The sequence below is a fragment of the Acyrthosiphon pisum genome, chromosome X (genome assembly GCF_005508785.2).
Source record: "Acyrthosiphon pisum isolate AL4f chromosome X, pea_aphid_22Mar2018_4r6ur, whole genome shotgun sequence".
Taxonomy (NCBI): domain Eukaryota; kingdom Metazoa; phylum Arthropoda; class Insecta; order Hemiptera; family Aphididae; genus Acyrthosiphon; species Acyrthosiphon pisum.
Window position 1 is genome coordinate 30,370,178 of NC_042493.1, and position 13,756 is coordinate 30,383,933.

The following is a 13,756-nucleotide window of genomic DNA, read 5'->3' on the forward strand; positions in this document are numbered from 1 at the left end:
TGAGTGCAACAAATACACTCAATAAGACATTGAAGCACAGTGAAATAAAATTATTGTAAGTTGATTGATCAAAGAAATGTTTCGGTTTAGAATCACTAAACAGAAAAATTTAAATATTATTTTATGTTTTTTAAATGTATAGGTGATATATTTTATCAAACATTCAATAGGTATCCTTATTGTCGAATAAATTATTTTTTTTATTTTTTATAGAAATGATGAAACTCTCAAACTACAGTAAAATATTTGTGAGTAACTTGGATATATTGCTTTAATATTAAATCATATCCATAGGTCAATCACTAATGATAATTCAACTTTAAATGACATGTTAATTGATAAATATACATCACCAATTGATGCTGCTTTAACGTTAAGGCCGGAAATGAGAGCTGCAGAAAAAAAGCATTGAAAATTCATTATAAAATGTTTTTTAGGTAATACAATTATTAATTATTTATTTGAAGTTAGAAATGTATGGCGCAGTCTGAAATTTAAAAAAAAATGTCCGTTTTTATGTAAGAAGTTATAACAAAAGATTAAGAAAAAAAATGTATATTTTAAAAATCATTGTAGTTAAAATAAAATTTTCAAAGAGCAATGTTTTTGATTTTTAATTACATATTTACATATATATATTGTATATTTTTTTTTTATGTTTAATATGATTGAACTATCAAAATAAATATTGACTAATGTAATTAATTTTTAAGCTACGTATAACATAATTTTTTGTAATTTAAAAATTGTCATTGGCTCTTAAATAGGAACGGTACATTGTTCTTCATCGCTATCCCCTTTAGGGGACTTTCATTTTGTTACTTTTATTATATACTTATATTATACACTTTTAAAAAAAAAATTTTACTAGCTAATTATTTTTAAAATTGTTATTGACGCCGCATTTTTTAAAAACATCGATTATTTTCCAGGTCTGTTGGTATAAATTTAAAAAAGATATAAAATATAAACGTTTAACATTTTCAAAAAAATAATAAAAATTGAAAAATGATTATAGCACATAATATTATTTTATTCTACAAATTTAATTATTTAAAATAAATAATATAAGAAAAATAACAATTTAAATTTACATGACAAATAATACAGCTTAGTGATTATTTATGTTTAATAATTGTCTTACTTATTGATTGATTGTGTGTTTTAGATTACAACAAGAAGTAAAACTATTATGATTACTACAACAGTGTGTGTTTTCATTGTATTTGGCATAACATTCCGACATCTAAATTATTCATTCAACTTTAATTCTATATTCTAAAATATAATATCCCACAATATTGAGTTTGTATTATTCATAATATTGTTTATATTATTCTAAAGATTAAAGACTATTATTATAGTAATTATTATAAATCTGTAAATTTAATTCCATTTTAGTTTGTATCAAAAGTCTAACTATTTTATTTTACAATTTTTTAAGTTTCTGAGTATGAAAGTAAATTATAAACTATAATAAAACATATTCTTGTTCTAAAAATATTTTTCTCAATTTTCACCTTAAACAACAATTATTTCTAAAATATGGATAGGTTACTGCATTTTAATATTTGGTACTTGTATATATTATCTTAGTAAACAATAGTAATGCACTGATGTATTATTTTAAATAATAAACTGTTAAAAATTGTTTTACATTTAAAAATAATAATCTGAGTGGCACTCTGAAACCATTAGTTGGAATTTTGTTATAATCTTTCAATGACTAGATTGTTCTTTCTTAAAAATAACCTTTTCAAATTACTAACTTAAATCAATAGATTTACTTAAAACTTTAGGAGTATTCAATCTATCCAAGGCTGGGCGTTAACGAGTTAAAAAGTTAATTTAATTTTAAATTTTAAATTTATAAAGTTACTTTTGGATTTGCATTAACTTAACTATTACCTTATTATATATTTCTTAATTTTAGAAAGTAAGTTAAAGTAAATTTATTTTGTTATTAATTTTATTATATTTGACTATTACAGTCTATTATGTTTTCATGTCAAAAAATATTTACTGTGAATTGTTTAAAGTTAAAAATGTTATATTGTTCTGATCTAACTTATATGGACACACTGTATAAAGTATTATCAATATACTATATAATTTAGTTTGAGTTGGAAAAACATTAAATACTCTAGCATTGTATAAAAAATTAACTTTGTTTAACTTAATTAAAAGTCTACAAAATGTGTACTTTAACTTTTAATTTTTTGTTATTAGTGAATATTAACTTAACTTAGCTGAGTTAAAAAAAATCATTAACATGCCCAAACTTGATTCTATCTTAAATAATGATGAATGAAAAAAATAATACATACAATTTCAATTTTTTCAGAAACTTATATTACTTAATATTATGTTTTTATTCATTCATGGAATTACAGTGATAACTTAGCCAGTTGGTGCAAATAATGTAAACTCGCAGTAGCGTATAAGTTATAGTTAATCGTATTTACTATTCAATTATTGAAATAAAAGAACAAGCTATTTAACGACACTGCAGGATACAAGTTAATTTTAATTTTTAAATAAACCACCCATCATGTCCGGCCCATAATAAGCAGACAACCAAGTTTGAAATTCTCTTTCAAAGTCTGTATTTACTACATGTTTACATATAGATTTTAATAGTGGATATAAAGCCATAAACTGTTAGGTAAACTAATACTCTGTAGACTGTGTCATATGTGGTCGAATATTTTTCACAATTTTGTTTTTATATTACTTTCTGTGGAGCTGTGAGCTGTGTAACGAATTAATAATATTCTAATTATGGATTTGATTATTATAATATTTAGTATAGTTGAAGATTATTATGTAAACAAATACATAAAATAATTTGATAATTTTGTTGTATAAGTATATTATATAAGTACCTACAGTTATTAATTTTAATACATACATTTATTTAAAATTTATAAGACATTTATTGAATTACTATGTTATTTATTAGCTTTAAAGAAAAGGTACCTAGGTATAATTATTATTATTTTTTATGTAAAAAAAAAAGTAACTGATTTTTAACTAAGTTAAGTTACTTTTATTTTCTTATTAACTTTTACAAGTTAAAAAAAATATAGGTAACTTTTAATTTTAAACTTAACTTACATTTTCTATATAACTTAACTTAATGAGTTAAAAAAAAAATAGTCTACTTTCCCAGCTTTGGTTATTTGTTATTTATATTACAGTTATTAGAGATAATTCATTATTGTATAAGGGTTTAGACATTTATTGATTATTCAATTTTAACCGAATTTTTATATATTCAGAGTCTGCTGTTGCTAGATTTACTTAATATTATGATATGGATCATATTATATGATACATCCAAATATCCGATTGTTTCCTCAATTTTTCAAATTACTCTAATTTCCAAGATCTTTTTATACATACATGTTCAGTTATAATCGCCTTTTTCAACTCCGTTTCATAAAAATTAAATTTCAAGCCTGAACAAATAAATGATAATTTTTAATTGAGTTTAGTTGATACAAAACATTTAAAACAGTTTAAAATTAATAGTTATCCTCATCTATTTTTAACTCGGTTAAGTTAAAAGTTATATGGAAACTTATTAACCTAAGTTTTTTTTTTAAATATATATAAATGGCCAGTAATATGGCTTAAAATAATAAAAATCATAGATATTATTGACAGAATTAGCTGTTTAAAAATATAAACATTTTAAATAGATATGAGCATATTATCCCAATTAGTTTTAATCTAAAAACTTAAAACAATAATTACTTATTTATTTAATTTTACAACATTATGACGAAAACATTTTATAATATTTTATTGACAATTGTACATTAGTACCTATATCATATTATTAGTATTTATTTTATAGATATTATGCAATATTATGTATTATTAATATTATTATTATTAAATAATTTCCATATACCATGGTATGGAATATTATATATTATTTATTTAATTAAGTTGTTTAATGGAACAAGAATTAAATTAAATTACATTTTTTATTTCTTATTTTAGTAAATATTTTATGCAATATGTATCATCAATTATAATTTATTATATTTATTGTTTAATTATTTATAAACCAATGTAACTTGGTTTTGATTAAAAGTAACTCATTATTTATGAATTTTATATCAATGGAAATTAAGTTAATGAAAATTACATTAAAAAAAGGTGGGAAAGTGGGAGTCGCTCTGTTGTACAGTAGGATACAAGTGGGTCACTGGAAATTTGAATTCAATGATATAATTATATCATTGTAAAAGAAAAACGACTCTGAGCAAAGACTGTAAGTCAGCCTATGATATTACTAAGTATATTTTATGATATAATTGTGAATAAAGTAATTTATAAATAACATATTTACGTGGAAAGTTGTTTTAAATTTTCAATCCTTAGCTATATAAGTTTAACATTTTATACATTTTTAACCACAAAACAATTATTAAATTTTAAATTTGATAAAATATGTCAAAATTGACCTTTAATAGTATATTATAAAAAAAAAATTGTTCCTACGTATTTTTAATATTTTTCAACTGATATTGTAACAATATATATCAGGAGCCTTCTATTAAATTTTCACGCTTTTTGTCCCAACAAATAAAACTGTATTGATATTCATAGAAAAAAAAATAAAAAAATTGAAGTTGACCATAAACAGCTCAAAATGAGTCAAAATATTTTGAAAACTGTCATTTGTTTTTGAGTTACCTACATCAAAAACCAAAATCGAATTAGTAAATAATTGACTTTGCGTAAAAATTCCTGTTTTTCTTAGTTTTTCTTTTGTTTTTAACGGCGCTTTTGATGACTACTGGACAATTTTTACATTTGACCCCCAAAAGTATCAACTAGATTTACTTTCCTAACAGAAAATATACTGTTGAAGAAAATCAAAGCACTTTTACTGCCCTAATAGGTGATGACTGATGACGGACACAAAATTTTTTTATTAATTTGTGATATTTGTTCAAATTTAATATTTCCATGAGTTAATTAATAATTTATTGTTTTGTGTAACCACTAACCACCGACTATATAATGTGTGCACATAATTTTTGCGTAGGTATTTAAATATTTGTTCCGTAAATCATTACGTTGTGATCGGGCACCTAGGTACATTAAAATACCTAATATGTATAGTAATAATTTATAATATAATACAAAAAATAATTATACCGGGGCAGTAAAAATATTTAACGGATAAGCATTTTGGATTCATGTAGTAATATAAAGATTCACAAAAACTAGATTTTAGTTATCAAGGTTTTGTTCAAAATAGATTTTTATCGTATATACTACCAGGATACCATCATAAGAACACGTTTGATAAAATTAATATACTCTGTTAATGTTAACACCTAGGTACCTATACATTTTTATAATAAATAATAATATCTAACAATGTATTATAATGTATAATAAGTAATAACTAATCTATTTTCTATATATATAAAGAAATTTGTGGGGAACGAAGTGGCCGAGTGGACTAAGGCATTGGTTGCGACGCGCACCGACGCCGGTTCAAAACCTCGGTTGCGTGCGGCATTTTTCTTCAGACAAGTTACGATGTCCGGAGAGAAGTGTTGCCATCTCCCACCCGGGCATGGCAAATACATAGGTACGGGTGCCCACTAAAAAATCTGCCAAACTGTGTAAACGTGTTTAAAACTTACAGTACCCTCTTACATAGTTATAATTACTTATAAACCACCCAATGGCTTAAGTTGCCGCGGGTTAATTAATAAAAAAAAAGAAGGAACTTGTCCTCCTGAGGGATCAACGTAGAGGCCAAGACACAGGGTGGATCTAGTAGAAATTTTCAAGATGGATTAATATTATAATTTCACCGTGCTTTAAAAAAGGATTTTTGGATAATCAACCCCTAAAGAGTAAATTAAGTGGTTGTAAGTATACAGCAGTGTCACCATCTATCAAGCAATATCTAATCTTATTTATTATTATTATTCTACATTAATTATTTATTTATACTATTAATTACTATTATTATTATTATTATTGATTAGAGGTTGTCATTGGCAATATAATATGGGCATAGGATATTATATTTGTTAATTTATTTTCACTTTCATTTATAAAAATTGTATATACCTATCTATTGAAGAAATTACAGTGAATAGTGAATGGAATGTTGACATCTCAAGTTTTACCAATTATCGGTGATGGTGCCTGCCTTTCCGTTAAATTTAGTCAGTATGCCCACAAGTTTAATTATTTTGGCACCAACAGGAATTACAGTTAATGTAGTTTTTAGAGAAGTATTAACACTAAAAATCAGCTTAATAAACAATTAATATATATATAATCTTATTTAAATTGTATTTAACTAGACAATATTTAATCTTACCAGATAACAACAATACAGAAGCCCAGCAACGACGGGTTATTTAGCTAGTATTATATATATAAATATTAAATACACATATCAAAATAATATCTCTATTATGTATATAGTACGTATATATAGCACAGAATTATTCTGTGTATATAGTCTCATTCTTATCGAAACTTTGTACTACTGACCTCTGTTTGTTATTGTGTTCCTGACGTATATTCTTGATTTTTTTTTACGCAGGTTTCAATATTACATTAACCGTATTATTGAACTCCGATACGCACAGTATATAATGTACTTACTCGCGTGTCGCGCTAAACCCGTTTAAATAACTGTTATTTTTTCACAGGTATGGTGCAGAAAAACTTTTGGACCAAGATTGGAGGCGCCTGTTGCATAGTAGTCGCATGCATCACAGCCCTGGTAAAACTCGTGTTGAAGTACGTCGTCGGTACTTATTCGAATGTCGAATATCCGTCTGGTAAGTCCGATCAGTTTCAAGAGGATCGAATTTACATCTCTCTGTAATTCATTTTTATTTTTAAATGATAAGACTTACTTCATTTACCTAACCTATAACCATTGTAAAAACGTTGTAAAATAGAACCTATCTTCTACGATGCTGCAGTGTAGATGCAATAATAACTTAAGTATGGGTTTTAAACTTTCACATAAATATTAGTATATATTTCGATAATTTAGTTATTTAAAAATATTGTAATTTACATACTTTTAGATTGGTTTTTAATGATTTGTAAATAATTGTAGTAATAATTGTATAACTACATTATTTTGTAATTATGAACAAAAGTTAGTGCGTAGCTATAATTGCTATTTGCTATATCATATACGGTTTATTATGAAAATGTTCTTACCTTGTTAAGTGGTTAAAAATGTAATGTTTTTTAAAAACTTTATAGATGCTATCAAAAAAGATTTCCTTGTTTATTGTTTGTTTACGAACATTTTTTCAATGGTTCTAGACATTGAAAACATTCCAATAACATTGTGTATAAATATATACATTGATATATACATTTATGTACTTAAGTCGTGTCCAAAGTCGAGAAATAATTTTAACTGTTCTTTTGAAGTCATAATAAATCATAAGTCATTTTAATACTTGGTAAAACACAATTTATCGCTAATTGTAATACCTATGAAGTAACATTTTTAATTTTTTGAAAATGTTAATGATAATTTTGATTATGGTAATTAGTAAGCCATATTATTTGTAATTTAATAAATTCGATAAGGGTTTAGTTATGAATAAAAATAATCAACTTCATTAAAAAATTATTCATCTTAAAATACAAACTGGTTTTTCATTTTGATTGAATTGAATCGGGTTAACAAGATAACCTAGTAAAATGAAATTATTTATCATATTATAACATAATGATGGAATAATAAATGTTTAAAGAATAATAAATTATTATGATTCCTACAAAATAACGTTTATAATAATTATCTTCCTATTAAAAGTTTTTTTCATCTCTACTTTTGCAGTGATTTATAACAAAGTTTCCAAACAAATAACTTGCAAATATTACTGTCCAAGTTTATAGACCCTATAGACATGTAATAACCTACACCGTATATTACCTATACTATATAGGGGACCGGAGACCAAACTATAGCACCGTATTCTAAAATTGATCTAATTCGTAGTTTAGTAATGATTTAACTTTTTCAGTACTATACATATACCTATAAGTATATAGACGTATATATATATTACTTCCGATGAACCCAATAATATTATTAAGATATAGATTACATTGGAAATTATATAATGCTTAATGTTATAAAAATGTTAACAATATACTCCTAAACTGTAACCTAATTTAATAATAAATCAAACATCACTATTAGAAAATAATTTGTTGGTTGTTATGATTTAACAAACTATGCCTAATGGCTACAAAACTAATGTAGTAAACTACGTAGGTATATAGAATGCATATTTTTATGTGCCTATAGTTAATAATACTAAAAAGTGTATCATAATTTCGTAACTAATTTAATAAATTTCGTTTTTACAAACTGTAATATATTATTATATAAATATATAGTCAAATTATCATAATTCTTTGTAAAAGTCCTGCATATTGTATTGTTGTAGTAAATATTGTTCCAATATCTACCATTCTAAACTTAAATAAATATTAGGTGTGTAGGGAGATCGGGGCTAGTTGCCACAATTTTTACTAGATATTTAATTTTTTTCCTAAAGACCATTATTTTTTTTCAAGTGCTATTGGTCAGATTATTCAACATATACCATCTTTGGAACATATTAAAAAAACAAAACACTTATATTAAGTTTAAATTGTTAAAAAAAAAATAGAATTTGTGACAATCTACCCTGCTTCTAGGTCAGTTGTCACAATATCATCACGGGGTTAGTCTCGGGTTTAAATCAAATGATAAACCACATCAAAATCAAACTTTTAGTTATCACTGTTAAATTTGTGTCAAATTTAGAATTAATCGATACAAAAAAATTAAATCTATAAATAAAAAACACCAAGTTAATTTAAATAAAATTTAACAAATTTAAACATATATCTAATTTGAACGCATGAAGTGATAACTAGGATCTCGTAATTTGTGACAACAAATACCAATCTACTATCTATTTTATAACAAGTCAACTTTAAGAGTTAGGTATATTACATTTCAATACAAACGAAAATTACACCTCAAAATATACACTAGTTATTTATCAAGTTAATAATTACAGTGTTAGTTGTTAGGTATCGACATAGTATATAAATGACAAATATTAAATGTAATTACGGTAAAAAATTACTCAAAGACTTAAAATTCACTTTTTTCGTCTTAAAATAATTCGTCATATACGACTACAGACCATAGCTGAGATAAAAATGATTATTTTCATTGTGATAATGTACTGTAAAATTTATAGTACATAATGTATGACAAACATAAAATATACAGTCTAGTTTCAAAGTTATTAACATTGTGACAACTAACCCGCATGACAACTAGTCTCGATCTCCTCTAGTCCCCTATGTACAGAATTAGGTATGACTACAGTAGAGTATAACGATAATAATGAGATTCATACTATAGACTTATAGTACATAATATTATGGTTATAACTAATATAAGTATTAAATTTAATTGAAATGTGACTATAGTGTTTTAAAATCAGACGTATAGGTAATTAGTAATTACAATATAGCCAGTTTAATATGAATATAATAGACGTTTTGGTTTTTGGATCGAGCAAGATTTGTTTGTATAGGGTCAACGCCTTACTGCTCGAGTCATCGACATAAATAATGATTTTTTTTCAGAGGCTCAACAAAAAATATATAAAACAATTGCAGATATTCCAGGACCAAGGTCGTTGCCTGTATTTGGAACCAGGTGGATCTATTGGAAATTTTGTTTGTATAAACTGAATGCCGTTCACTTAGCATACGAAGGTACATATTTTTAACAATAGATATAGTCAATATCTAGTCATATTACCTATTTTTGATTTAATTTGGAGCCCATGCACAGTTAGGCATCCCGAACGCGATTGAAGTGAAAACTTTATTACATGCATATAATAATTAATAAAATGTACATTGAGTAAAGCAACACTAATTTAACATGTATTATAATATTAATGATGATAAAATATAAGCTTTTAGCAAATTTAATTACGATTGATATACAATATAAATTATCTTATACTATCTTAGCATCTATTTCCAAGTTATTATCTTTAATATTATCTATATTATCTATACAGCACACACTGTTAAATATTCGTTTAATAATCGAAATGATTTCATAATTAAATTAACACATCTTCACAGGATAATCAAAAGACGTTTAGTTTAAATTAGTAACAGTAATATTATTACATAATATTATGCATTCCAACGAATTCCAACGAATTTAATTCACGTTACTATAATTGTTCTGTTTAAGTTTTTTTAAAGTGAAACTTTTGTTTAACTAATATTGTTTTGTGTTATATTTATTTTAATAATTTTAAACTGAGCTCTTAATGCTATTGGATTTTTTTTTAAAAAAAATTTAAAAAATTTAACAATTTATTGTTATTATTTTGGCAAAGCAACCCTATTTAGAATTTTTTTTCAATCTAATGAATAGTGCAATAACCTAAGAATAAAAAATATTTTATTTTTTTTTATATTGTCTAAAATTAATTTGCAACACAATACTAAAATAAATTCATAACAAACTTTAGTTTAATTTATAAATTTAATTATTAAGACTAATTATTAAGTTATATTATACTATGATATATTTAGTACCTACATTATTTTTTAAGCATATTTACTTAATTCAATAAAAATACATTAAACACTACAGTAAACCTACTACCTGGGTCCAAATAAAAACCCTATTAACGTGCAGATTTATCATCATTAATTACTTAAAAAGTAAAAACTATGATTTTGGGACTAATTAACTATTGATGTGTAAATATTGGCAAAAGCGTAAATCGGGGGCTAGCTTAAAGGGCCTTACCTCCAAAAAACTCCTGAGACTCCAAAATAACCTCGTAGGTATAATAAATTATGTTAATACGTATGAACTTATATTTCTAGTCCCCCTAATCCATATTTATGCCTATGAATATATTGGGATAGATCATTTCGTTGCATTGATTGTACTACATCAATAATCAGTTTTTCAATTATTTCACAGACATGTTTAACCGGTATGGCGATATTATTCGCGAAGAAGCACTATGGAACATACCAGTTATAAGTGTCAAAAACAGAGATTTCATCGAAAGAGTACTTAGACAAAGTGGAAAGTACCCTATCCGACCTCCAAATGAAGTAACAGCTAACTACAGAAAGTCCCGCCCGGATCGCTACACAAATACAGGACTTGTTAACGAGTGCGTACTTGTATATAAATATTATACATATTGATAAAATTGAATTCAATGTGTTTAATTTTATTTCCACGAGAACGCCAGTTTGAAGTTAAAATTTAGTATTATACTATTATAAAATGTGCTTGAAAATGTTTTGTATACATAGAAAATTCGACGACATGATGCGATATTATACTTTATATGATATGATGATTTATTATTACAGAATATAAATATGTATTGAATCACGATTATTTTCTTTTCAAGAAATGTAAATTCATAAGAGTTGTATATTATTTTAGTTACCTACCTAATACTATATAACCTATAACTATTAAACTAATTACAAGTATGTACACGTGTTGCAGACAAGGTGAAGTTTGGGCGATGCTACGAAATAAATTGACGCCAGAACTTACAAGTCCTAGGACAATTCGACGGTTTTTGCCAGAAGTTAACCAGCTCGCAGACGATTTTAATAATCTGATTTCCCTAGCGAGAGATGGCAATAACGTGGTCAAAGAATTCGAAGCGTATTGTAACAGAATGGGATTGGAAAGTATGTATGATTGGCCCGTGCAGGTGTCAGTCGTAATTCAATAAACAATTTAATAATAAAATTGCGATTTTAATTGCGACGTGTTGTCTATCGTAGGTACGTGTACGTTAATTTTGGGCAGGAGGTTCGGATTTTTGGACGGAGAGATTAGCGAGACGGCTACGCGCCTGGCAGACTCTGTGACCAGTCAGTTCAGAGCGTCACAGGAAGCGTTTTATGGGCTTCCACTCTGGAAGTTAATACCAACCAAGGCGTACAAGGACTTCGTAGCGAGCGAGGACGCCCTATACAAGTAAGTGCAATTTGTACAAAAGTCAAACGTTTATACGATCCGGATAAACATGTTGGGAATTGTTTGTATTTTTATAGCATCGTGTCCGAAATCGTTGATTCAGCGTTGATCGACGAGCAACAGTCTTGCACGGACGTACGCAGCGTGTTCGTGTCTATACTACAGACGTCAGAGTTGGACAACAGAGACAAGAAAGCCGCCATTATCGATTACATCGCCGCCGGAATAAAAACAGTATTATAACTACCTATATCTAATAGCTCATACTGGGTACTATAATTATTTACAACCGTCTCTTTCGCAATCACGAAAATGTTATAATAAACGATAATGATAATAATAGTTTATGTCGAGTGCTGCAGTTGTAGCTAAGTGCATACATTAATATAATAACAATTAATGCGTAGTGCTAGAATTCTAACAAATGGTGAAACAAAAAACCATAGGTACATTATAGTGTTATACCACAATCACGGTGTATTACAAATTGGGCATTTCTGTTTTTATTATTGTTTTAATACGTTTTGTCGTTTTGACATATTATTTTATTGATAGTAATATTAAATAACACATAATATTAATTCCCTATTCTGGTATCATTGGATATCGATATTCATTTGAAGGCGATTCATCAATTTGCAACAACTTTGTTTTTATAAACACTTTAGTTTGAGACGACATTTTTGGGCGTCAATGTTTTCTACAATGCATAATAATTGCGATGTTTTAGAGTACCGCCATTTATTTCCCTTGTCCACCTTACAACATTTTAACTCTAACATTTAACCTTTAAATGTTGGTAACAATAAAAGACAATTAATGTTAAATATTCAAATGTTTATGCAATTATGCATATTTACAATAATACAATTTTTACAAATAGGTGTGTAGGAGGAGGCTCGGATAAAATGTATTTAATATTTTGTTTTTGTGGTACTACATTTCTGATAGGTGATATAAACGCAGTCGATAAGAATTTTTGTTTTGTCCGTATAAAATATAGTAAGAAATTCCAGGACATACCTTCAGGAAAATCAATGTAATGTGCGAACATTTTGAAAAATATTTATAGCAATCATATTCCATAACATTAGTATTTTTCACATAATATGTACATAAGGTATTTTAGATTCTGAGTGAAACGATGAATGTATTGATTTTACAATGATGTGTGTGTTTTTTTTTTTATTTTTTATTTTTGTCTGTCATCACCTTTAAGGACAGTAAAAGTGCTTGGATTTTCTTCAACAGTACCTTTTCTGATAGGAAAGTGAATCTAGTTGGTACTTGGGGGGGGGGGGGGGGGTCAAAAGTAAAATTTTTCCAATTGTTTTCAAAAGCGCCGTGAAAAACCAAAGAAAAATTAAGGAAAAACGGGAATTTTTACGCTAAACCTGTTTTCAAGAAAATTGATTTTGATTTTGGTGTAACTTTAAAACAAATGACCGTAGATACATGACATTTTCACTGGTTGTTTAAATTTCCATTTTTTATATATGATAAAATTTTCAAAATATTTTGATTTGTTTTGAGCTGTTTACGGACAATTTCAGTTTCCAATTTAATTAGTTTTTTTTTCTATGAATGTCAATAAAACTTTATTTGTTGAGTAAAAATACTTGAAAATTTAATACAAGGCTCTTACTATATTGTTACCATTACATTTGAAAA

General features: G+C 26.2%; 1 protein-coding gene and 1 long non-coding RNA gene across 2 annotated transcripts in view; both read left to right on the top strand.

The window, feature by feature from the left end:
* Positions 1-6: 6 nt before the first annotated feature.
* On the top strand, positions 7-1,474 carry LOC107884811. Its single transcript, XR_001680149.2, has 3 exons — positions 7-55; positions 214-437; positions 1,169-1,474. It is a non-coding gene; the product is annotated as an uncharacterized LOC107884811 (long non-coding RNA).
* Positions 1,475-6,607: 5,133 nt separating this feature from the next.
* The window catches only part of LOC100167431 (ecdysone 20-monooxygenase), a 9,593-nt gene continuing 2,444 nt past the window's right edge, over positions 6,608-13,756 (top strand). Inside the window, exons 1-6 of the mRNA XM_029485486.1 lie at positions 6,608-6,836; positions 9,682-9,813; positions 11,057-11,255; positions 11,603-11,793; positions 11,890-12,085; positions 12,163-12,319. Coding sequence (XP_029341346.1) covers positions 6,707-6,836; positions 9,682-9,813; positions 11,057-11,255; positions 11,603-11,793; positions 11,890-12,085; positions 12,163-12,319 — 1,005 coding nt within the window. The 5' untranslated portion in view covers positions 6,608-6,706. The remainder of the gene's footprint in view (positions 6,837-9,681; positions 9,814-11,056; positions 11,256-11,602; positions 11,794-11,889; positions 12,086-12,162; positions 12,320-13,756) is intronic.